At 43.5% G+C, this 27,289-nt stretch overlaps 1 protein-coding gene across 2 annotated transcripts in view; it reads right to left on the bottom strand.

Moving 5' to 3' along the window:
- Positions 1-27,289, bottom strand: part of LOC115194265 (ATP-binding cassette sub-family A member 1) — a 220,755-nt gene that overhangs the window by 4,407 nt on the left and 189,059 nt on the right. For both annotated transcript variants that reach the window (XM_029753857.1, XM_029753858.1), the window contains exons 45-49: positions 25,541-25,682; positions 24,411-24,545; positions 20,718-20,821; positions 17,323-17,415; positions 1,586-1,829 (exon numbers count right to left, since the gene is read on the bottom strand). In XM_029753857.1, coding sequence (XP_029609717.1) covers positions 1,586-1,829; positions 17,323-17,415; positions 20,718-20,821; positions 24,411-24,545; positions 25,541-25,682 — 718 coding nt within the window. The remainder of the gene's footprint in view (positions 1-1,585; positions 1,830-17,322; positions 17,416-20,717; positions 20,822-24,410; positions 24,546-25,540; positions 25,683-27,289) is intronic.

Genomic DNA, 27,289 nt, shown 5'->3' with positions numbered 1-27,289 from the left:
CGATCTAAATAGTATATAGTATGATTAGTACACAGTATGTTGTTTTATTAAGTAGTAGGCAAGACAGATTTCGGACACGGCCAATGTCTTTCAATATAGGCATTAACGCCTCAGCCTTGGGGCCGGATCAATATTAATTGTAGTGCGAGCCAGGTCTTACAGTACAATAGGTCAGGACTGTCATCAATAAATCACCAGCTGAAAGGTGACTGTCTGGTCTCAGTCCCCCATAGGTGTTGGTTTTTATCCCCTTTGTGTTTTAGTGCAGTGACCTTATAGCCCGCATGTGATTTATTTAGTCTCTGTGATCTGGTAAATACAGTATGGTCTATTACAGAATGGCTGCATTGTTGGTTCTCTCTCTATCTCTTTCTATTGTTTTCTCTCACTCACTCTTTCACTCACTCACTCTTTCACTCTTTCTTTCTTTCACTCACTCTTTCACTCTTTCACTCTTTCTTTCTTTCTTTCACTCACTCTTTCACTGACTCACTCACTCTTTCACTCTTTCACTCTTTCTTTCTTTCACTCACTCTTTCACTCACTCACTCTTTCACTCTTTCTTTCTTTCTTTCTTTCTTTCTTTCACTCACTCTTTCACTGACTCACTCACTCTTTCACTCACTCACTCTTTCACTCACTCTTTCACTCACTCACTCTTTCACTCACTCACTCTTTCACTCACTCACTCTTTCACTCTTTCTTTCTTTCTTTCACTCACTCTTTCACTGACTCACTCACTCTTTCACTCACTCTTTCACTCACTCTTTCACTCACTCTTTCACTCACTCACTCACTCACTCACTCACTCACTCACTCACTCACTCACTCACTCACTCACTCACTCTTTCACTCACTCTTTCTCTCTTTCACTCACTCTTTCTTTCTTTCTTTCACTCTTTCTTTTTATCCCTCCTCCTTCCTTCCTTCCTTCCTGAAGGATTCCAGCATTCCTCTCCTGGCAGCTGCTTTTGAGAGGCTCTCACCCTGAGGCTTGTTTTATTCTGGACAGTCCTTCTTTCCACTCCTTTCCTCCCCAAGGATGAGTGGACAGGTGACCTTTGCCCCTCTGAAGGTGCTCTAGTCAAGCCTTACTCCTTCACTGCTGTGCTTTGAAGACCAGGCACTTTCTCACTGAGGCTTGATTGCAACAGATCTCAAGCTTCACACATCACATCAGATACGTGGGGTGAGGCAGTCGACATTCGACATCAAGTCTAATAGCATTCAGTGTACAAGTCTTAAAGGAAATGTGTTCTATAGATAATGTATGCCTAAAAGGGATGGGCATCTCACTCCTGGAGGGCCACAGTGTCTGCAGACGTTTACTCCAGCCTTAACACACCTTCCAAGAAAAGAAACCTGCACACACTCCTGCCCTCCAGGATCAGAGTCACCCATACCGCCATACACAAAAAAATACCTTGATTTGTTGAATTAAGCTTGTTTGTACAGGGATGGAACAAAAGCCTCCACACATGGTGTGTCCCCACAACAGAATACAGTAAAATACCATAGAAATACTATTATCTCTCTATGGTCCACAACCAGAACCACAATTGAATGAAGGGTTTAATCTGGTTACCTGATCCAGAGTGGTCTGGGAGACAGAGTAGTCCTCCACACCCAGCCTCTGCTGATGAGTGGTGAACTGGCTGAAGATGTTGGCCAGAGCGCCCTCGCTGTGGGGGAGCTGGTACTGCAGCGTGTTGTGGTGCTTCTCCTTCAGTACGCTACCAGGGAAGGTCTCGTGGACAAACTCTTCCACGGGGCCCAGAGCGGGGGGCGAGCCGCCCACCCTCACGATCACAGTGTAGCCGTCCCCAAACCTAGAAAAACCAGACACATGGATAAACACATACACTACACATCAATTAAAGCATATGGACTGACAAAAAGGCACACACATACATGCACACACAAAACCAACAAAAACACACACACAAACACGCACACAAAAACTTGAGGTTATCCAAGGTTAGTGCCTGTTTGGAACAATTTCTATGCTCCAGCATATCACCTGATTCGATATTCACCTTGCCTAATGTGGGCGGCAGGTAGCCTAATGGTTAGAGTGTTGGCTGCTGAAAGGTTGCTAGTTTGAATTCCCAAGCCGACTAAGTGAAATCTGTCGGTCTGCCCTTGAGCAAGGTACTTAACCCTATTTGCTCCAGGGTTGCAGTCAATAATGGCTGATCCCTGGCCTTGACCCCGCTTTCCAAGGGTGGGATATGCAAAAAACATATTTCCATTTCACACCACACACTTGTACAGGTTGCTCACTTGTACATGTGTGAAACAGGACAAATATAAGCAACCTCTACTTGACTGTTGACACACAAGAACGCACACACAAAAAAAGTGAGGTTATTCAAGGTTAGTGCAGTTTGGTAAATTACACACCATAAAATGCCCTTTTGGAACAATTTTGTATGCTCCAGCGAATTCCCTTGATTCCATATTCACCTTGCCTTATGTCTATGCACCACCCAAGCTAAAGTGCACACTCCTGAATTTAACAGCAGCACTTAAATAATATGCTTCTATTTCCTCACTGTGCTGAATTTGGTGGTACCCTTGCGCAAACATAATGTGATGAAAGAGGAGGAGAAGGACGGATAGAGGGATGGAATGTAGGAGATGGGGAGCGAGGGAGGGGGGAGGCATAATTGATCTTCATTTCCCCGGCTCGTTGAAAGCTCCCTTTGCATCCGGTGCAGCGTGTCGAGGAACAGGTGCGTCACAAACAGCGGGAGTCGGCCAACGCCACAGTTTTTTTTCCGTCGCCTGAAGGAATATTCACTCCTCCTACTGCTGTTCTCCCATCCCTCTCTTCCCCCTCCCTCCGCTGTTAGCTCTGCTTCAGAAGGTGCTAATGCTAGGTGCTGACGCTACATCCTGAGTTTGGACAAATCCATGAGTTGGCATGTAGAATTACCCATGGTGCTTTGGGTGTACCTACTGTATATGTAAGCAGTGGATCACAGTGTGACATGTTGGCTGCATTCCAGACACACAGTTTCAACACAGGTCTGCACAGATGATCAGATCTTTAAAATACCTGGGGTTGTTTAATGTAGTCTGTGTCCCAAATGGCACCCCATGGTGAATAGGCCACCATTTGGGACTCAAGCATAGTGTTTATTTTCTGGACTGTTTAAGTGTTTAATGTCTCAGCAACCACATCTCCCGAGTGGCGCAGCGGTCTAAGGCACTGCATCTGCATCTCAAGAGGCGTCACTACAGTCCCTGGTTCGATTCAAGGCTGTATCACATCCGGCCGTGATTGGGAGTCCCATAGGGCGGCGCACAATTGGCCCAGCGTCGTCCGGATTTGTCCGGGGTAGGTCGTCATTGTAAATAAGAAGTTGTTCTTAACTGACTTGCCTAGTTAAATAAAGGTAAAAAAGAAACATTACATAACGATCGTACAATCTGTACAGATGATGTGGAACACACCCACTATGACAAGGTTCGGGTGTATAGTTTATTTTCTATTATTCAGACTTAAAATGTCTTGATACGTGCATGTCTTGATACGTTTAGGCCATCTTAAAGCCAATCCTAATCTAAGGACATACAGTATATTTTCAGAATGCCTCAAAATCTCTCTTAGTGTATGTACAGTGCCTTCGGAAAGTATTCAGACCCCTGGACATTTTCCACATTTTGTTACGTTACAGCCTTATTCTAAAATTGATTAAATATTTTTTTCAATATCAGCAATCTACACACAATGTCCCATAAAGACAAAGCGAAAACAGTTTTATTTACAATTTTGACGAATCTATAAAAAATAAAAAACAGAAATACCTTCTTTAAATGGGTATTTTAATTTTCTATGAGACTTGAAATTGATCTCAGGTGCATCCTGTTTCCATTGATCATCCTTGAGATGTTTCTACAACTTGATTGGAGTCCACCTGTGGTAAAATCAATTAATTGGACATGATTTGGAAAAGCACACACCTGTCTATATAAGGTCCAACAGTTGACCGTTCTTGTCAGAGCAAAAACCAATCCACGAGGTCGAAGGAATTGTGCATAGAGCTCCGACTGTGTCAAGGCACAGATCTGGGGAATTGTACCAAAAAAATTCTGCAGCATTGAAGGTCCCCAAGAACACAGTGTCCTCCATCATTCTTAAATGGAAGAAGTTTGGAACCACCGAGAATCTTCCTAGAGCTGGCCATCCAGCCAAACTGAGCAATCGGGGGAGAAGGGCCTTGGTCAAGGCGATGACCAAGAATACAATGGTCACTCTGGCAGAGCTCTAGAGTTCCTCTGTGGAGATAGGACAACCATCTCTGCAGCACTCCACCGATCAGGCCTTTATGGAAGAGTGGCCAGATGGAAGCCACTCCTCAGTAAAAGGCACATGACAGCCCAATTGGAGTTTGCCAAAAGGCACCTAAAGGACTCTCAGACCATGAGCAACAAGAGTCTCTGGTCTGATGAAACCAAGATTGAACTCTTTGGCCTGAATGCCAAGCGTCACGTCTGGAGGAAACCTGGCACCATCCCCACGGTGAAGCATGGTGTTGGCAGCATCATGCTGTGGGGATGTTTTTCAGCGGCAGGTACTGGGATACCAGTCAGGATCGAGGCAAAGATGAACAGAGCAAAGTACAGAGAGATCCTTGATGAAAACCTGCTCCAGAGTGCTCAGGACCTCAGACTGGGGCGAAGGTTCACCTTCCAACAGGACAACGACACTAAGCACACAGCCAAGACATCGCAGGAGTGGCTTCAGGACAAGTCTGAATATCCTTGAGTGGCCCAGCCAGAGCCTGGACTTGAACACGATCAAACATCTCAACCTGACAGAGCTTGAGAGGATCTGCAGAGAAGAATGGGAGAGATTCCCCAAATACAGGTGTGCCAAGCTTGTAGCATCATACCCAAGAAGACTCGAGGCTGTAATAGCTGCTAAAGGTTCTTCAACAAAGTACTGAGTGAAGGGTCTGAAAACTTATGTAAATGTTATATTTTAGTTTAAAAAATGTAATAAATTAGCAAAACTGTGTGTAGATTGATGAGGAAAAATACAATTGAATCCATTTTAGAATAAGGCTGTTGTCACGTCCTGACCAGTAATAGGGGTTATTTGTTATTGTAGTTTGGTCAGGACGTGGCAGGGGGTATTTGTTTTATGTGGTTCGGGGGTTATGTGTATGTAGAGGGGTGTTGTATTTATGTGTTTCAGGGGTTTTGGTGTATGTTCTTGCTTTGGTATTCTAGGATTCTAGGTTGTGTATTTCTTTGTTGGCCTGGTGTGGCTCTCAATCAGGAACAGCTGTACATCGTTGTTTCTGATTGAGAGTCATACTTATGGAGATTGTTTTCGACTGTCCCTTTGTGGGTAGTTGTATTCTGTTTTGTGTTCTTCACCTGACGGAACTGTCAGAGTCGTTTTCATATTGTATACGTGTTTTGTTTTGTTTCACCTTCTTCAATAATTAAAAAGAAGATGAGTATACATTTTCCTGTTGCGTCTTGGTCCTCCACACACGACACCCGTTACAGCTGTAACGTAACAAAATGTGGAAAAAGTCATACCTCTGCAAATTACAATGTCTCAATCCCATTATTTATTTCTATATTCAGAAAAGAAATTCAGAAAAACTGATTGCCTCAAAAGAATTAGGTAGGAGTATGGCAATGAGGCCTAGTAATGACTTGTTATTGTGAATCCAAAATCAGATAAGTCTGACTTATCAAATTATTTCCAGGTCTCTTAAGAATGTGCAAACAAAAGCATTGTTCCAAAGACCTCTGTGAAATACTTAAGGCACATCAGCATATGATGAGATTCACTCGTCGAATCTATTTGTATAAAGCGGTGTGCATTAATTCACTTTCTATTTAGTTACACTGTGTACTCTGACATGAATAATTAAAACAAATCCCAATCAATGCACCGGCACATCAAATAAAAACCACAAAAATATGATTCTAACGTTGACATTCAATGATCCCTCAAAGCTGGAATGGGCTACCAGCCTTTAACATTCCTTGGCTTTTATGCTAAGTCGAGTGAGACCAGTGTTATTTTGTTGTTAGTACTATTATTACCGTTGTTTTCTGCTTAATGAATCCCCTAATGTTATATTTAGCCGTGGAAAATGTCCATTGGGGGCTGCTAAGTGCTATATGCAAGGAGAGGCAGCAACCTCTTAAAAGTAATTAGAGACGTGGTGTGTAAGCCTCAGCCGTATTATGGCTTCTTTTCAATGTCCGTACTAGCACGCAACGTAGAATCCAAGGCCAAATACATTGCTTCATTCTAAATTGTACGCTCGTCTGCATGGCGATAGGAACAGAGACTAGCAGTACATATTCAACATGACGGTCAACTCCCAGAGCCTTTCAATGGGAATACATCATTATACCTAATAACAAAGCCATGTCTATGTGCTGATTGAATACTTTATTTGAAATCCTAGATTAAAACGCATATTCTTCATTCCTCTGATTGCTAGAACGGAACGTCAACATTTAAATAGGAAATAACAAACGAGAGAGAAGATCAACTATTCTTTACCATCCATGATTTATCTGTCCAATTCTCTGTGATTACACAGTCCTGTGGACTTCTTTTCGTAGCAATTTGAAATAGGCCTTCAGTACAAAGTTTGAAGGAACAAAGAGCAACGTCAACAGAGAAGCCAGTCTGAGTAGCAGTCGTCTGAAATCCCACCCTTTTTGAGATTTAGCTCTTATCCAGTCTGATTCATCATCCAATCATCATGAGTCTGACAAACGCCCCTTCCATTTAGCGATGGGATCGAGCCAGACAGGAAATCGGCCGGCGCTCAGAGTGGCGAGGCGCAGCTAAGCTTTCAGAGGTGCTGAGCTCAGCGAAGACAATATGTTTTTTTTTATCCAATAATGCTCGGGGGCGTCGCTAGAAGAGGTTTCAGCCGTACATGTGTAATCAAACGGCGCTCCCCAGCAGCAGAAAGAAGAGGCTGATCAATGAGCTCTCGCTCTCTCGTCTTCGCTCTCTTTCTGTTTTCTCTCTGTGCTCTATTTTCTCCGCTATACTCCAACAGGAGAGTGGCGGTATGTATTATTCATTTTCCAATTTCTACCCTTCGGTCGTCTCACAATAATATAAGTGATCATTACTCGTTGTGGATTTACTACTTCTGCTATCGCTCTTCTATTATCTCTCTATGTTCTTTCTCTCTACATTGTTGGGAAGGGCCCGGAAGTAAGCATTTCACTGTTAGTCTACACCTGTTGTTTACCACGCATGTGAGAAATACAATTTGATTTGAATAGAAAATAATCTCGACCACAATGTAAAATGTTACCTTCCCTCATCAATTGTTTGCCCAATCCCAGATTGACCACTTGTTCCTACAGTACCAATCAAACGTGTGGACACACCTACTCACTCAAGGCTTTTTCTTTATTTGTAGAATAAAACTATGAAATAACACATATGGAATCATGTAGTAACCAACAAAAAGTGTTAAACAACTACAAATATGTTTTATATTTGAGATTCTTCAAAGTAGCCACCCTTTACCTTGATGACAGCTTTGCACACTCTTGGCATTCTCTCAAAATCGGCATAAAAACAACATGCGCATTTTTCCACTAGAGATGTGTTTCCATCAAATTAACCTGTCGCAGAAAAAAGGCTGTGCGGGATGACATAGTGCACATTAAAATACCTTTTGCGGTTAAATTTCCATGCACTGAATCAGAAAAAAAAAGTTCAATGGGTTTCTATAACATTTTCAACTCAATTCATGGTTTTCTCACAAACAATGTTGCGTTATATAGTGAGTGTACCCATTCTGGTATTGGCATAGTAGATAGTAGCTGCGCGCTGTTTCCTTACAGGGCACATATAGATTTGTCCGACTGCCAGATGGGGAAGCGTGATTCATCACTCCAGAGAATGTGTTTTCACTGCTCCAGAGTCCAATGGCGGCGAGCTTTACACCACTGCAGCCGAAGCTTGGCATTGTGCATGGTGATCTTTGGCTTGTGTGCGGCTGCTCGGCCACGGAAACACACTTCATGAAGCTCCCGACGAACAGTTCTTGTGCTGACGTTACTTCCAGAGTCAGTTTGGAACTCAGTAGTGAGTGTTGCAACCGAGGACAGACGATTTTTACGCGCTGCGTGCTTCAGCACTCGGCGGTCCCGTTCTGTGAGCTTATATGGCCTACCACTTTGCGGCTGAGCCGTTGTTGCTCCTAGACGTTTCCACTTCATAATAACAGCACTTACAGTTGACCGGGGTAGCTCTAGCAGGGCAGAAATTTGATGAACTGACTTGTTGGAAAGGTGGCATCCTATGACAGTGCCATGTTGAAAGTCACTGAGCTCTTCAGTATGGGCCATTCCACTGCCAACGTTTCTCTATGGAGATGGCATGGCTGTGTGCTCTCCTCTACTCTCCCATCTCTCCTCTCTCATATCTACTCCCCTCTCCCATCTCATATCCTCTCTCCTCTCTATTGTCTCATCTCTCATGTCTCCTATCCCATGGCTCCTCTACCATGTCTTCTCTCCCATGTCTCCTCTCCTCTCTCCCGTCTCTCCTCTCGTCTATCCCATCTCTCATCTCCTCTCTAATCTATTCCCTCCCATCTCTCCTCTCTTCTATTTATTTCCTCTCCCATCTCTCCTCTCCATTCTACTCTCATCTCCAGTCTCCTCTCCCATCTCTCATCTCCCTCATCTCATCTCTCCTCTCATATCTCTCCTTTCCCATTTCTCATCCTCTCTCCTCTCTCCTCTCTCATATCTCTCCTCTCCCATATCTCATCTCCCCTCATATCGCCTCCTCTCCCATTTCTCATCTCTCTGCTCTCTTCCTCTTCTCCCATCTCTCATCTCTCCTCTCCGCTCTCCGCTCTCCATCTCTCCTCCCATCTCCCCATCTCTCATCTCATAACCTCTCATCTCGTATCCTCTCCCATCTCGTATCCTCTCCCATCTCGTATCCTCTCCCATCTCGTATCCTCTCTCCTCTCCCATCTCTCCTCTCCCATCTCTCCTCTCCCATCTCTCCTCTCCCATCTCTCCTCTCTGCTCTCCAGCCCTCCTATTTTCCCATAACTCCTCCCACCTTTCCTCTCTCCGATGTCTCCTCTCCCATATCTCCTCTCCGCTCTCCATCTCTCATCTCTCTTTGTGCCTCTCCCATCTCTCCACTCCCATCTATTTTCTCCTCTCCCATCTCATCTCTCCTCTTGCTCATCTCTCCTCTTCCATCTCTCATCCTCTCTCCTCTCCCATGTCTCCTCTCATCTCTCCTCTCCACTCTCTCCTCCACTTTCTCATCTCGCCTCTACCATCTCTCCTCCTTCCTCCTTTCCCATCTCATCATCTCTCCTCCCATCTCTCGTCTCCCCTTTCCCATCTCTCCACTCCCATCTCTCCATTCCCATATCTCCTCTCCCATATCTCCTCTCCCATATCTCCTCTCCCATATCTCCTCTCCCATCTCTCATATCTCTCCCCTCCATCTCTCCCATCTCTCCGCTCCCATATCTCCTCTCCCATCTTTCTCATCTCTCCTCCTTCCTATCTCTCCTCCCGTCTCCCCTTTCCCATTTCTCCGCTCCCATCTCTCCTCTCCCATGCTCTCCTCCACTCTCTCATCTCTCCTCTCTCTCTCTCTCATCTCTCCTCTCATCTCCCCTCTACCGTCTCTCCTCTCTCCTCTTCTCTCCCATCTCTCCTCTTCCATCTCCCCTCTCCCCACGTCTCCCCTTTCCCATCTCTCCTCTCCCATCTCTCATATCTCTCCTCTCCCATCTCTCCTCTCCCGTCTCTCTCATATCTCATCCTCTCCTATCCCATCTCTCCCCTCCCATCTCATCTCTCTCATCCTCTTTCCTCTCCCAGCTCTCCTCTCCAGCTCTCTCCTTTTCCCATCTATCCTCTCCCATAACTCCTCCCACCTCTCCCATCTCTCCTTGCGCCTCTCTCATCTATCATCTCTCCTCTACACTCTCCTCTCCCATCTATCCTCTACACTCTCCTCCTCTCCCATTTCATCTCCCCTCTCTTATTTCTCCTCTCCCATTTCTCCTCTCATCTCTCTTCTCCTCCATCTATTTCGTCTCCCATCTCTCCTCTTCCATCTCTCCTCTTTTATCTCCCGACTCAGTTGGAGTCCCTCCCGTGTCATTTCAAGCACATAACCTCCAGCTTCAGAAAGCTGTTGCTGGAGTGCTGTGCATTTCTCTACATCTCCTTTCCAATCTCTCCTCTCAGTATCTCTCCCATCCCATCTATCCTCTCTCCACTCTCCATCTCTCCTCTTTGCTCTCCTCTATCCCATCTCTCTTCTATCATCTATCCTCTACACTCTCCTCTCCCATCTTTCCCCTCTTGAAAAGATTGAGGAAGAGAGGGAAAAGGTCACCAAACACCCCCCATATTGGTGTCCAGGGGGGGTTGAAGGGAGTGGGGAAAGGGGTCACACCCCAGGCTTGGGTGGCCGTGCTTTGATCAGGCAGGAAGTCCTCGATGGGTCACACACACAGAGGTCGCCTGTAAGGGTCATCACTGAAGCTCCCTAGCAGGGAGAAGCCATGGGCGATGGATATATACGGTGCAGAGGCATGTTTTATTCAAGGCTGGAGTTGAAAATACATATGGTACTCTTCAGATGAGGTCTGGAATGGACACACACACGCTTCCACTCAGAGAGACAGACATGAATCCACACGGACACGTGTACACGCACACACTTCAAAACATACACTGCATACATAAATATGTACGCATACGCATGATATATGCCTCAAACAGACACCACATGCTTTCGATGGCCATAGAGGATTTCACACACTGTATCTGTCCGTGTACAATGGGTATTAATAACAGCTGATGCATTGTAAACTGTAAGGGGTGTTATTTCCCCATCCATCTCAGACACTAACAGTCAGTTAGATAATGTATTACTTAGCTACAGTGCAACGCAGTCAATCCACATAGTCAATGCACAAATTTATTAGACATCTCAAAGGCAACTTCCTCAGATTGATCACAACTTTTAGATGCTCTTATAAAACTCTCCGGCGCTGCGCGCAACATTACCTTAATGCATTAAATGCACTTCGCAGCTTTCGTTTATATTTTATTTCACTCTTTTCCCTTAAAGGTCCAATGCAGCTGTTTATATCTCAATATCTAATCAGTTCTGGCTGGGTAACAATTAAGTACCTGACTGATTGTTTTCAATTAAAATGGTAAAAAAAAAATAGCTTCTTTGATAAGAGCCATTTCTCAAGCAAGAATTGTGCACTGTCTGGGAGTGGTCTGAGTGGAAAGTGAAACTGAAAATGTGTTGTCACTGGCAGAGAGGTTTGGAAATTTTTCTTATTGGTCAATTAACTGGGCAGGACAAAACTCTATCCCACCAAAACAGGCTGAAATTTCAGGCAGTCTTTTCAAACAGCTCTTACACTAAAAGAGCATTATCATAATTTTCACAATATCATTCCAACCTCAGTGTAGAAATATACACTGAGCAAACTAAACTTTAGGAACACCTTCCTAATATTGAGTTGCATCCACCCTTTTGCCCTCAGAACAGCCTCAATTCTTCGGGGGCATGAACTCTACAAGGTATCGAAAGCGTTCCACAGGGATGCTGGCCCATGTTGATGCTAATGCTTCCCACAGTTGTGTCAAGTTGGTTGGATGTCCCTTTGGGTGGTAGACCATTCTTGATACACACTGGAAACTGTGAAAATCCAGCAGCATTGCAGTTCTTGACACAAACCAGTGCGCCCGGCACCTACTACCATACCCCGTTCACCCTCTAAATGGCACACATACACAATCCATGTCTCAACTGTCTCAAGGCTTAAAAATCCTTCTTTAAACCTGTCTCCTCCCCTTCAGCTACACTGATTGAAGTGGATTTAACAAATGACTTCAGTGAGGGATCATCGCTTTCACCTGGATTCACCTGGTCAGTCTTTGTCATGGAAAGAGCAGGTGTTCTTAATGTTTTGTATACTCAGGGTATATAAAACACATGAAACTCATGTTTGTGACTGCACTGGTTCTCTAAGTAAGGACGGAGGAAAAAACGCTGAGATGCAGCGAAATACAGCTCCTGCTAGCCGCATAAACCCTTATTCTCCAGACGTATGAATGTTAAGTTTTAATTTCCTCTTTGGACCCCAGGAAGAGTCGCTGCTGCTTCGGCAGAGGCTAATTGGGAATCCTCATAAAATACTAAATATGAATGATGTCAGTCACAGGAAAAGAACACCAGCTTCCCGCGTCCTTCTCCCTTCCCCTGACCAGCTTATATGGGAGCTATGGAAGGTTTTTTACTGCCGTGCACTTCATTTCACTTTACTAAACACCTGGGACTGAACTGGATCTGACGCTCCTGGATTGTAAAAAGTATATTTACAGCCACTTATTTATCTCCCCGGTTCTCTTTTTGGCTTTCATAAATTCTCTCCTCCGACGAACGATTGATTGATTCGAAATGCAACGGAGCCGACCCGGTCGTGGGGCAGGTGGGTAGAGAGGGTCAAAAACAATCACGATCCCAGATAATGGAGGGCGTCCTCTTAAAACATTATCCGTCCCCTAACTGCGTTAAGAGGTCTCTCTCTGATTTGAATGGTGCTATTTTTGCTTCTTTTTGGACCTGATTGATATACAGGGGCGAGTTGTTAAAACAAGGAGGCCGCCAGCCAGGCAGCTCCAATGAGAAGGTGGGAAGACAGGTCATCGGTGTGGCCTGAAGGGGGCAGCACAAACAAGGGTGGGTTGATGTTCCATCCCCAACTGAGCGAGAGGGCGGAGGGAGAGAGAGATAAAAAGAGAGAGGCAGCTGGAGGATGAACATATAAAGGTAATGTAACGAGACGTTTTGGAGGAGGAGGATGAGTGCGCGGGTGGGGTGACGAGAAGACGGAGAGGAAGAAGGTGGACTAGCAGGTATTACACACACAATACGGAGTCAAAATGTGAGAGGCATCCTGTGGAGAGATTCCATACTCTTTCTCACCCATGATGAGGTGGATGGGGGGGGGGGGGGGGAAGAAGCCCTGCCCATCACGCAGGTCAGTCGTTAATACCACTGCGTGCCAGCGGCTCGCCACCCGCCTCGACCCCCTCCAGTCACACGCTGATGGAAGTCTTCCCGTCTCCTAATCGGCAACAACTTGGGTAATAGTGAGATGTTGCGTAAACACGCCCCTCCCTCACAGCATGGCCGGGCCATTTACATAAACAAGCAGAAGAAAAGCGATGCCATGCTTCCACAGGTAAATGTGGACAGATTACATTGCCGAGTGGTTTGCGCAGCTTGACTTTAAAGATGGTCGATCAAACGCTCTGCTACCACCCTCCCCCCCTGTCCCGTTTCTCTGCCTGAACCCCCCCCCCCCCCCACACCTGCTTTGGGGACACATTTCATGGGCGTGCGTGGCAGGGGGAAGAGTGGAAAGTGGACACATTTCATGGGCGTGCGTGGCAGGGGGAAGAGTGGAAAGGAAAACAGCGGCGAGTCATTAACGGGGCCCACACCTCATGAAACATGAATTACATGAGCCGAGAAAGAGATAGCGACACTTAATTAGAAATTATTCACTGTGTCGCAAGAACTGAGCGATAGCATTTCAACAGCCACACCCAAAAAAGTCATGTGACCTAAAATTACTAACAAAAAAAACTGCCAATGCGTTTATCTGTTTTTTTCCCCCCTGCTCTGGTCTATGAAGTGGGAGAAATGAGTGATTGGCTGTGGCTGACAGCATAGACTATACAGTAGACTAGAGCACGGGTTAACCCATTCAGCGCCTCCCTCTTCCCTCTTTCCACATCCCTTAACTATACAGTGTCTCTCAAATGATTTAGGGCGGCCTCGTTGTCCCTGAGGACAGGAAGTCATTGACACGGAGGATCTGTCAATTACACCAACAGCTGGGAGGGACAGGTCAGCCCATGGCTTTCTTCCTCTCTCTCACTCTCTCCTTCTCTATATTCTTCTCTCTTCTTTCCTCTCTCTCCCTTTTCTTCTGTCCCCGCACCCCCGCTCTCTTTTCTCTGATTTAACGGCTACAGAGAGGATATGACATCAACCCTCTCGATGGGAAATATCCTTGACACCCGTTGCTCATTTCAGCATCCGACCTAACGTAGGCATACATTCCCCCTTCCCCTTCCACCCGTACCCGTCCTCTCCCCACTCTCTGACTTGTAAAATGGATCGCCCCCCCTCGTCCCTTTAGTCTGTAATGTCCTACTAGAAGATCACACGATACTGCTGTAATAATGTCAACCCCCCCCAGCACAACATAATGGATGGCCCCACCCACACCCTCATCACCACATGTGAGATGGCCCAAAAGGGGGTTGGCCTTGTGAAAATGTCAGGTGAATATCAGAGAGCATACTTAAGTGCCGGGTTTAAGGTCAGGGGGAGATTGGAGATGGAGCCTGACTAAATGTGTTAAGAGGCGTGTATAAATGCCATTACAGGACGGGTAAAGATGGAAGAGACAAAGAAGGATTTATTTTCACACAAAAAAAAAATCTTGTGGTTTAGACCAAGGGTTCCCCAACCTTTTGTGTTATTGTTAATTAAATACACCACCAACAGTCTTCAATTGAGCGACCTACGAACATTTTGTTGTTTTGAAACTAACTTCCTGCAAGTCTACGTAGCTTACCAAGACTATTGACATCTTTTAGATTGGCTTTTTAATAATAATAAATAGGGAAAATAGTTGATTTCCCCAAATATTAATCCGCAATTTTTTTTATTATTATTAGAATTTATATGAAACCTTAATTTAATTATACATATTCTTTTTTACAGAAAGTGAATAGATAAATGATAGCGACAGAGTCACACGTTGCAAAACATTACTTCCCAGTCCTGACTTTAGAATGTTTAGCTCAGCTTCTGAATGTCATAGAGATGAAGATATCGGGCATTTTGTTTCTAGGATAAAGCATCACGACATAATGTGCGGTTATAGATTTGTTTAAACAATTGTGAATTTGTTTGGCCTGCATCGCAGAGCTTGACGCGTCTCTACAGACCCGGGTTCGATCCCGGGCTGTGTTGCAGCCGGCTGCGACCGGGAGACGCATGAGGCGTCGCACAATTGGCCCAGCGTCATCTGGGTTAGGGGAGAGTTTGGCCAGCCGGGATGCCCTTGTCCCATCGTTCTCTAGCGACTCCTGTGGCGGGCCGGGCGCAAGCACGCTGACACGGACGCCAGGTGTAAGGTGTTTCCTCCGACACATTGGTGAGTCTGGCATCCGGGTTAAGCGAGCATTGTGTCAAGAAGCAGTACGGCTTGACAGGGTCATGTTTCGGAGGATGCATGGTTCTCGACCTTTGCCTCTCCCGAGTCCGTACGGGAGTTGCAGCGATGGGACAAGACTGTAACTACCAATTGGATACCACGAAATTGGGGTGAAAAAGGGGTAAAAACAAAAAAGGTCCCATGACACCCCCAGGAAACTTAGTTTGGGAACCCTGGTTTACAGTAATATGGATGAGATGGATGCATGTTCATAAACATTTTTTTATTTTTTTATTTTTTTATTTAACCTTTAACTAGGCAAGTCAGTTAATTAAGAACAAATTGTTATTTTACAATGACGGCCTACCCCGGCCAAACCGTTCCCTAACCCGGACGATGCTTATTCAATTCAATAGTCATTCAATTCAATACGTGAATGAGGGGAAAAACCAATGTGTGTTATTTACATGGATAGAACCCTAACTCTAACCCTGTACTGTAAAATACTATAATAGCAATACTTGTTTACTACAACATCATTAAAGGGGGAAAAAAACAACATGCGCTATTAACATAATACATCAAGACTAATGCTAATGCACTCTATGGAATTGTAGGCTAATATCTGTTTACTTCACCATGTTGCATTGAATAAAGTTTATTCAATTCAAAATAGATTTCAAAATGTTGCTTATCACAGTGTGCATGGCAACTGAACGCATACATTGGAGGATAAAGAATGGACATATCAATCCCAGATTTCCCAAAGACTGCCAAATGAGGACACACTCATGTCACAGCTTAGAGACGGAGAGGGTGGCTTGCTCCGTTAAGGCTAGACCGAATGTCCATAATGTTATTGAGAACTACCAAGAAATAATCACCTCTGATTTTGAGAAACACTGATGATGTATGCGTCATTATAAACTGGGTGGTTCGAGCCCTGAATGCTGATTGGCTGATGGTGGTGTATCAGACCGTATATCACACGTATGACAAAACAATTATTTTTACTGCTCTAATTACGTTGGTAACCAGTTGATAATATAATGGGCTCCCGAGTGGCGCAGCGGTCTAAGGCACTGCATCTCAGTGCAAGATGTGTCACTACAGTCCTTGGTTTGATTCCAGGCTGTATCACATCCGGCTGTGATTGGGAGTCCCATAGGGCGGCGCACAATTGGCCCAGCGTCGTCCGGGTTTGTCTGGGGTAGGCCGTCATTGTAAATAAGAAATTGTTCTTAACTGACATGCCTAGTAAAATAAAAATTTTAATAAAATATATATAATATAATAATAGCAATAATACACCTAAGGTGTTTATGATACATGGCCAATATTCCACAGCTAAAGGCTGTGTCCAGGCACTCTGTGTTGTGTTGTGCTTAAGAACAGCTCTTAGCCGTGGTATATTGTCCATATACCACACCTCCTAGGGCCTTGTTGCTTAATACTGGAATCCCTTTACAAGGGTACTGGCCTTCATAGAATACAGACAAACCTTAGATAGCATCATGCCTACGTACTGTACATGTGAGTGTACCTAAGGCTAAGGCTAATGATCAATAGCGTTTCTGTATGTCACTCATTTCGCAGGGCTTCAGTATAAGTTGTTAAACACTGAGTGTACAAAACATTAAGAACACCTGCTCTTTCCATGACAGACTGACCAGGTGAATCCATGTGAAAGCTATGATCCCTTATTGATGTCACTTTTTAAATCCACTTCAAATCAGAGTAGATGAATTGGAGGAGACAGGGATTTTGAAGCCTTGAGATAATTGAGTTATGGATGGCGTATGTGTGCCATTCAGAGGGTGAATGGTCAAGACAAAATATTTAAGTACCTTTTGAACGGGGCATGGTAACTAGACACAACTCAGGTAAGCATTGGAGTCAACATGGGCCAGCATCCCTGTGGAAGGCTTTCGACACCTTGTAGAGTCCATGCCCTGACAAATTGAGGTTGTTCACTCGATGTACATTGCATTGGAATTTTCCCATTAAGAGCATTAAGGCTGTGGCCAAGCTGTTAGTGCCGCTGTCAAGGCCTCACCTGCTCTTAAGATGCTGGATGCTGCCCAGACACTTGAACTGTCCATTCACCATGATGGCCATGCGCGTGCACAGGGCCTCACACTCCTCCATGCTGTAAGAGACAAAGGGAGAGAGGTAGAGAGAGAGAAAGGTTCAATTGTGTACTATAGGGCACAATTTTTCTACTCTACACAAACGTTAGTCAAAAGACTTGCAGAAACAAAACAAGTCAGTAAGATTTTTTTTCTGGTTTGGTTGTTCTCCATCCCATAGGGCTGACTAGTAACATGTCATATGTGACCCGTTTCAGGAAGCTAGGTGCATGTCGCATGTCACTACTTCATAGGAACGTCTTTTTTCATTTTTATCATCAAAATACGTTTTTTTGTTGTTGGTAGAAATGCCTTCTGGAACATGTGACCTTTCATGTGCCTTAATAACAAACTTGTATTCCATCTGTAAATACTAATACAATTGGTAAATTACAAGCCTAGTTGGTTTAGCCAGGAAAAAGGAGGAACCTTCCTGCTAGCCATGATTGGCTGAGATATTGGATAGGCTGGACATGCCAGGAGATGAGTTTGGATTGGTCTGCCATGTCGCATACTTCTGTCTATAACATGAGCTGCTCAGTATGTGTTGATAATCCTTTCTACCGCTGATTTTTTTTAAAGATATAACGTTAGCCATCGAGAACTACAAAAGCTTTGCAACTTTTCTCAACATCTTTGATGCCCTGAATTTAGCAGGCGCTCTCGACAGATCAACTGGAAAAAGTTGTGCTGGGCTACTTTCTGCACACGCCACGGTCAATGTGAACCGGAGTGACTTGACACAACGCTGGCCAAACAAGATGCAGCTACAAACCAAAATGGAGTTAAATGGTTCCAGTCTGCCATGAAGTGTTCATCCATGTATACGGGTAAGAGTCTAGCTACATTCTCAGATATTATATGTTTCTAATTTTGTCAGAACATTGTTTTCATTGCAAGTTAAAGTGTACTGTTGCTGGCTCACTAGCTAACATTATGTGTATGATCTGTGTAGGTACGCCATTTGCATTGCTAGTTATAGCCTAATGTTAGCTAGCTAGCTACCATTGAACCTAGTCGGTTAGCTTTAGCTACCTACAGATTCATACTATAGCTATGACAATCCATTTGTATTGGTAGTAGTATGAGTTGGGATCATGCCAGTTCAATGTTTAGCTAGCTACATGTCTAAAGAAAAGACTCCAATTCGCCAGATGATTACATGAACTATCAAGTTAGCCAGGTGTGTCTGTGGGTGATTACGGCCCTCTAAAGTATTTCATGAACATGTGTACATGTCCAGACAATAGTGACCCATCCACTTAGCTAGATGTGGCTGGGGGGTGGTTATAGCATTTTTTCACATAACCCATCAATTTAGACAAGTGTGTCTGGGTAAGCATCGTCTAATAATTATAAAATGTTTATATCTGGACACAGTTATTGATATTGCTACTATAATATGCAAGTAACCATTTCCTTATACCGTCAAAACCTTCTGCATGTGACAAATCAACTTAGAATGTATTTGATATAGTGTGTGTTTACCAGAGGTGGCAATGTGAAGAACAACATGACCTGTACAAAAGTCAAATTAAGATATAGGCCAAAGACTAGATAAAGTGTATTTTTACCTGGAGTTTTTCCTAATTGTAGGGTACTACTTTTACCACTTTTAGTCTTGAAATCTTTGGTTATTTACTACACTACTCACTCTTTTTAGCACATGGCCTTACGTGAATCCTTAAAGAGATGGTTGGGGCTAAGGCTTAAGAGGGTGTGACCAATGCTGAATGGGTGTAGTCAAAGAAGAGCTCTCCAGTAGGTGTACAAAAACATTCAAGGGCCATTTCCTCAAAAGTGGGGTTACGAGTTTATCAGCTTTCAATTTCTTGTTGTTCCTGAAATGCAGTGTATGACATACCATCTCTGAGTCTCTACTTTTATCCAATATAAAAAAACACTGGTATAATGTTGCTACATAGGACCGAATCCAGGTGGTGGGTCACACATACTGTTCCTGTAGGCCCATAGCAATGCCTAAGAACATTCCAAACAATGGAGTCATCCGTGGGAAAGTGTGTTTGAGAATGCTAACTGCCTAATCAAGGCTTATTTGTTTATATATTGTATATATTTCCATGAAAGTTATCAGAATAATGTCGAATGTATTCCACACAGTAAGGATCTTATTGGAATACACTTCCCGTAAAATTCATGACCAATGTTCAAGTTCAGTCTCTTTCCTTCTTTGAAGAAAAAAAACAAGACACATCTGTCCTGTCTTTGAAATATGCATGCCGCATCCACCTTTCCTCAGCTTTGTGGTAAATACTGCAGCAAATGGACAACTTTTAGCTGAATAATTATTTTAGCTGGGATTCGCTTCACGCTGTTCGTTCGGAGGCGGGGGGGTCTAATTTTTCATGCCTGGTTCAGGTCCAGAGAGCAGGATGGTTGGCTCCCGGGCTCTGGTGATCATTTTAGGACATCTCCTTTGACAGCCCTAGCTTAATTAGGGGGAGCGGAGTCGAACATCTGTACATTTTTGTTTTGTGTTTCAGCTGCCATTTTGGATGCAGCCCGATTCATTTCTTGCTGAGGCGGAGGCTTTGTATCGCTTTGCTGAGGGATGGAGCAATTAGTATTATGATAATGTAAAACCTGGCAAATGCGCCACTTGACCAACAAAAGCACCTGGTTGCAATATGGACGATTGGACGCAACTGAGCTGTGTACCAGCTATCACTAATACAACAAATGCGTTTTGTTTCTCTGAAAAATAACACAATATGGAATGGTGATAATGGATTCACAAACTAAACTGTACAACGTTTTTCGTATCACCCGCTTCCATAAGAAGTTAAAGATTTAAAAACAATATTGCAGTTTGGAGAGAGACCACAATGGAGTCATGAATAAACATGAGTGTAGTGAAGTACTATCCATCTCGTTGTTTGTTTTTATTTCCTGGATTTCTTAGTTTGAGTTACAGTGTGTCGTATTGGTAATTGCACCATTATCCACTCCACCTGGCCCATTCACTATAATTGTGTATACATACATTTGCACATATTAACTCTGAACTCAGATCCAAGAGCTTAAAGGACCAACATATGAACTTTAAGGAAATGTTTATTTCCTCATGGTTTTTGAATGACACTGCTTAGAAATGCCAGAATTTCTTTAATACTGCTTTGTTATCTTATCATAATCAAAAAAACATATGTTGCAAGGACATGAGTAAAGGTTGTATTGCTAATGTTTAAATAATGTTTTCAAACTTGCGAACCAGATCCAATTGTAAAACAGGAAGTTGCAAATCAGTGTCACACTCCCAAATCTAATTTGAGAGGTGCCTTAAAACAGTAAGAGAACATACCTGTGTGATGTTAGGATGACTGAGCGTCCCTCTTTGATGACACTCAGGATGCAGTCCCACAGGAAGCGTCTGGCTTTGGGGTCCATCCCTGTCGTTGGCTCATCCTACAGTAATGGGCCAAAAAGCATTCCGTCAACGTTTGACCTCCATTATGTTCTACGTTATCCCAATGTTATCACATCATTTCACATCTCTATTCTTATTCTCCATTCAAATGATCTCAATCTTAATTAAATGTTCCAGAACCATAGACAGATGTTCTAAGCTTAAAAGGATTGTCCATTAAAAAAATGTATTTTGGTATTTTGTTCATTAGTCAACTAGTACAATCCCAAACAATATTCAAATATTTATTTTGAGTGAATTATCCCTTTAAATGCTAAATCTGTAATATTTTATTTTAATCAATAGTGATTGTGATTAATAATATACAATTGATTTTTAATGGCATGGTCAGGCTGTTGAAATTACAAATTGGGCCTTTAACCTTCAGAATGTGTTCCAAAGGTCTCATATCCCTATAGCCCCAAACTTTGACATCTCACAGAATTATGCTGCTGACACTAGACTGATATGCCCCTTCTAGTTGGAAGAGGACTACATTTAGACATGAAAGCACACTTAATGTTTCAAAGGCTCCTGCTACCAACACTAACCAGTGGAATCAAAGCAGTGTAGAGGAGCTTTGGAATTGGGGAGGCTACATGGGGAGAGCCGAGGGCATCAAGCACTTTTAGACCCAGCCAAACAAATTCCCAGGGGACTTCTCTCTTACAGACATTGTGAATGCAATATGCGCGGGCACACACACTTTCTCATTCCCCATTCCCTTTCTCTCTCCCCGGGCTAGTCTGTCCATGGACGATTAGAGAGAGACAGGACTCAGTCCATTGCCTGTGCTCCAGCCTCACTCCTACACTGCCAGAATCCCCCAAATCCCACCAGGGATCTCCATCACCATGCTGACGGTGTCCCAGTGCAAAGCTGACATGGCGGTGCCTTAAGGCAACCAAGCAAGACTCAGTGTTCTACCTGCCACACAAATGGAAACTCACTCTAACACTACATTATCCGTCTGTTTCAAACTTACGAGCCAGGGCTACCAAACAACTGCAAGTGAACTATCTGTCTGAATGAACACTAGCATCTGCACTGTGTTGGAATATGAAATAGAGGATATTGTGTAGGTAGGTAAGCTACATGATGTACATGCAGTACCAGTCAAAAGTTTGGACACACCTACGCATTCCAGGGTTTTTCTTTATTTGTACTATTTTCTACATTGTAGAATAATAGTGAAGACATCAAAACTATGAAATAACACATATGGAATCATGTAGTAACCAAAAAAGTGTTAAACAAATAATTGTGTTGTTGTTGAGATTCTTCAAAGTAGTCCCTCTTCGCCTTGATGACAGCTTTGCACACTCTTGGCATTCTCTCAACCAGCTTCATGAAGTAGTCACCTGGAATTAATTTCAATTAACAGTTCATTTGTGGAATTTCTTTCCTTCTTAATGCGTTTGAACCAATCAGTTGTGTTGTCCATATTATGGCAAGAACAGCTCAAATAAGCAAAGAGAAATAACAGTCCATCATTACTTTAAGACATGAAGGTCATTCAATACGGAACATTTCAAAAACTTTAAAAGGGTCTTTAAGTGCAGCTGCAAAAACCATCAACCGCTATGATGAAACTAGCTCTCATGAGGACAGCCACAGGAAAGGAAGACGCAGAGTTACCTCTGCTGCAGAGGATAAGTTCATTAGAGTTACCAGTCTCAGATTGTAGCCCAAATAAATGTTTCTCGGAGTTCAAGTAACAGACATCTCAACATCAACTGTTCAGAGGAGACTGCATGAATCAGGACTTCATGGTCAAATTGCCACAAAGAAACCTCTACTAAAGGACACCAATAAGAAGAAAAGATTTGCTTGGGCCAAGAAACACAAGCAGTGATCATTAGACTGGCGGGAATCTGTCCTTTGGTCTGATGAGTCCAAATTTGAGATTTTTGTTCCAACCGCTGTGTCTTGTGAGATGCAGAGCAAGTGTGGTTCCCACCGTGAAGCATGGAGGTGTGATGGTGTGGGGTGCTTGCTGGTGACACTGTCTGTGATTTATTTAGAATTCAAGGCACACTTAACCAGCATGGCTACTACAGCATTCTGCAGAGATACGCCATCCGATCTGGTTTGCGCTCATTTGTTTTTCAACAGGACAATGACCCAAAACACACCTCCAGGCTGACTAAGAAGGAGAGTAAAGGAGTGCTGCATCAGATGACCTGGCCTCCACAATCTGCCGACCTCAACCCAATTGAGATGATTTGGGATGAGTTGGACCGCAGAGTGAAGGAAAAGCTGCCAACAAGAGCTCAGCATATGTGGGAACTCCTTCAAGACTGTTGGAAAAACATTCCTCATGAAGCTGGTTGAGAGAATGGCAAGAGTGTGCAAAGCTGCCATCAAGGCAAAGGGTGGCTACTTTAAAGAATCTAAAATATAAAATATCTTTGATTTATTTAACCCTTTTTTGGTTACTACATGATTCCATGTGTTATTTCATAGTTTTGATGTCTTCACTATTATTCTACAATGTAGAAAATCGTACAAATAAAGAAAAACCCTTGAATGAGTAGGTGTGTCCAAACTTTTGACTGGTACTGTACATATAACATTAAACAGCATTACAGATAGTGAGGGGACCTGAATGATTTCCTGTGTCATGACTGACTGACTTGCTGAATTCATGAATTAATTCATGGGTGGGTAGGATGGATGGATGAATTAATTAATACTTTAGTGGTATAACAGTAAACATAACATTTGCCTAATCAGGCGTGTGGGCGCAATATTTTAGTGATCGTAGTTTCATGGAATCAGTAAGATTTTGAAGTAACTTGTCAGGTCCCAAAGTTGGTCCCTCCTAATGAGGCTATGCCATTATAATACTTTTTCAACCCTCTCTATGGCCAGCCTGCTTTACATAATAAGGTAAGGAACACACTTTAATTAAGATGCCATTTTCTTTCTGTGAGAAACGCTTAGCTAGCATATAGCCACCGACTCTCCCTGTTCAAATCAATCCCAGTATAAGGCGTTAATTCCTGCAAACAGCGTTACGTATGCTTTAAATTTCCAAACGAGATTGGGTGGACTCTGAAAGATTAATTAAAAAGTGACCGGATGGCGACCCGACTGAAATACAGCCCCTTTTTTGTCATCTACTAGTAATTGACTTATAATCCCCAAGGAAATTCATTAATTTCTAAGTTGTATCCAGGATTTGTTATGTTGTCAAGCAGGCATACATCCTCTAATTGGTTCTCTCTCCTCTTTGCTGTACAAGGAACCAAAGTGGAATCCAATCTAGTCTTAGTTGGCAAAAACATTTTGGAGTTCCAAAGTGATATTTTTGCACCCCGAAAAAAGATGAAGAAAATGTTTAATCCTTTTTTTTCTGCCCTCACTGAAAGTTTAATCACTGCTCAGGACAAACTTCAGTAATATAAACTGAACCATAAAATTGGATGTGATCTGTAAAATATCTTAATAAAGTGTTAATACAGCTAGTAGGCGTTTATCATAGAGCCATATCAATAGTGTCATATCAATGATCTCAAAAGGTGTTCATAACATTGTCATCGGGCAATAATAAGGCTGTGTTTTGGACTGAGCCAATCATCTTACCAGGAAGACCACAGGAGGACAGCCAATCAAAGCCATGGCGGTGGAGAGCTTGCGTTTGTTCCCTCCACTGTAGGTACCGGCTGACTTGTTCGAGTATTTGACCAGGCCTAGCTTCTGGATGCCCCACTCTGCCACCTAATAACAAAAACACAACCGAGAAAACATTTAAATATATAATTACAAATTGTATTTCTGTGACAGTAGCACAACAATCCACTTTGGTTTGGGCTGTCTAGTGCTGGCATTCTGCTCTCACACCCTCCCTCTCTTCCTTCCTTTCCCCTGGCATGAGACATATGCATGCATGATGGTTGGCATCGCCACAGGACCTTTTTCAAGGCTGATATGCTGCACTGTGGGTTTCTGGGCCACATCACAAGCTAAAAAAATAGTACTAGCCAGCAGGAACTTATCCAGGATTCATCCCCCTAGCGATTCTCCAATCCCTATCCTCAGGTACCCCCAACCAAATGTATTGTATGCAGGCATGTTTTCATTCCAACCATCCGGACATTCATTTACTCCCTATATTGACATGTTGGTGGACTAATGATATGGAAATGACACCAGCTCCCCGGGGCTCTCCCTGGAGCCAAAATGGCCATCACAAAGCACAACTCAGCAGACCAAACGGAACAGAGACCAGAGAAACTGGGTCCCTTGGCCTAGTAGTGTGAGATCAAAGGCCTGGGCGCCTGGGCCTGAGGCTGAGGCCACTGGCAAGTTGACCAGCCAACTTTCTTTTGATCTTATTGTTGCTGAGGGGGGCCGTGGAGAAACTGGGGGCCCATGGTGGGGCGGCCACACTGCTAGGTATGCTGGTGAACAATGTAAATGAATTACCCGTGGCCAGCTCCTCTAACCAGAACCTTACGTATTACATAGGTCTTCTACTTCAGAGGTTACTCAGCACTTTGACCAAGCGCATTGTGCTGTCTATGTCTGCACTTTATTTTACGGTTGGAAGTGCAGGTATTGTATGGGTGGGGGGAAGAAATGTCTGAAAGGATATGAAGTTCTTTGTTCTCGTCCGTCATCATGACAACTGTATGACCATAGGAATCAAATGGGGTTGCGTCGTACAGGAACAGGAAATGATACCATTCAGGTCAGACAAGGGGAAATGTTACCATGGGGACTTCTTTCTCCGGTACGCCTCGTAGTCTGGCGTAGAACTCCAGGTGCTCTCGTCCGGTGAGAAGGTCGTTGAGGGCGTCAAACTGCGGGCAGTAGCCCATGTTCTGGTGAACGTCCCTCATCTCTGTCCGTATGCTGAGAGGAGAATCATGGAACATATATTCAGACAGAGTCCGTAACACCACATGATTAGGATAACTCGTCAACATCATCGTCATTATCAACAATAACACAATGTTCATGATGAAGATGAGTGATCCAACTGTGTCGTCACCATCATCCCTATACAGTAGGTAGTGTCTTACATCCACCGACTGATTCAAATAACACCTGGGTAATACTGTCGTTTTCAGAGAGGAAATATTACCATTATACTACATTTACATTTTGGAAATCAATTTGGTTTTCTGGAGGTCAAAGAAGTACAGCGTGTATGACAAGTGCTCTGTATAGTGTATCTCACAGAGGCTGTGTGAAAAGAAAAGGCCCTCACGGAACACGTTGATCCATTACCAGAATAAATATCACCACTTGGTTAAGAGAACTCTCCGCTTTCCACACGTTGTATGGAGCCAAACATGAGGAACAACACAGAAGTTTCATTTGCATTATGTATTCTTGGGCCCAGGTGACGTTTTTCGACAAACAATATATGTCATGGAAAATGAACAGCGCTTTGGGGCATATCGTTGCTTGTCATCTGTAGTCTGAAAGTAGAAAAAAAGGCAGCTAAACTTGCATATTGCAAAGGAATGCTTCCTGTCTAAAGAGAGTTTTCGTTAATCTGCCTTACACAATGTGTAAAACTACAGCTGGAACATGACAATTTGGATATCGGTTGGAAGGGGGGGGACTGAAAAAAATGCTGTACCAAGCTCTGCAGTGGGCCGGTATTGTCCCGTTCGCTGGAATAAATGTCGGACCAAGGCGCAGCGAATGTTGAGTTCCACATTATTTATTAGAAAGTGAAACTAAGCAAAGACAAAAACAAATAAACAATAAACTAACAATGAACTGTGACTACAGAGATGCTATGTGCACTAACTCAAAACAATATCCCATAAACACAGGTGGGAAAAACAGCTACTTAAATATGATCCCCAATTAGAGACAACCATTACCAGCTGCCTCTAATTGGGAATCATACACAATCACCAACATAGAAAAACAAACCTAGAACCCCACATAGAAATAATAAACTAGACTAACCCCCCAGTCACGACCTGACCTACTCTACCATAGAAAATAAGGACTCTCTATGGTCAGGACGTGACAGGTAGGAAGTAATCGCTCACGGGATGGAGGTTATTTGCTGCGGGCTTTACGAGTGTAAACAGACAATCAACAGATGTAAGATATGGGGGTTCAACACTAACTCTTTTATTTGGAGAGAAAATGACGTTTTCCCTCTATTTGTTGTTCCACACTGCTTAAAGAGTCATTCTCTCATCCTACCAGGAACGTAATGAGGCGAAAACAGAGGGTGGTCGTACTTCTGTTTTTCTTTCCCTGAAGGTCCAAGAGATCACCGGTGGCAACATTAATCAACATTAATGTTGACGTGTTTTGCGCCATCTCTTTGTTGAACACAAAGAAAAGGATCCGTTTTTATAAATGAATAACTATGGCAGCACAACTGGGGACGCAAACCAGTGGAGACCGCAGTGAACTAGTATCCATCCACCGATTGCCTTACATCGTTTCCATAGAGATGATTACTTCATACAGAGCCGATAAGAGGG

The sequence above is a fragment of the Salmo trutta genome, chromosome 5 (genome assembly GCF_901001165.1).
Source record: "Salmo trutta chromosome 5, fSalTru1.1, whole genome shotgun sequence".
Lineage (NCBI taxonomy): Eukaryota > Metazoa > Chordata > Actinopteri > Salmoniformes > Salmonidae > Salmo > Salmo trutta.
This window is presented reverse-complemented; position numbering and strand designations above follow the sequence as displayed.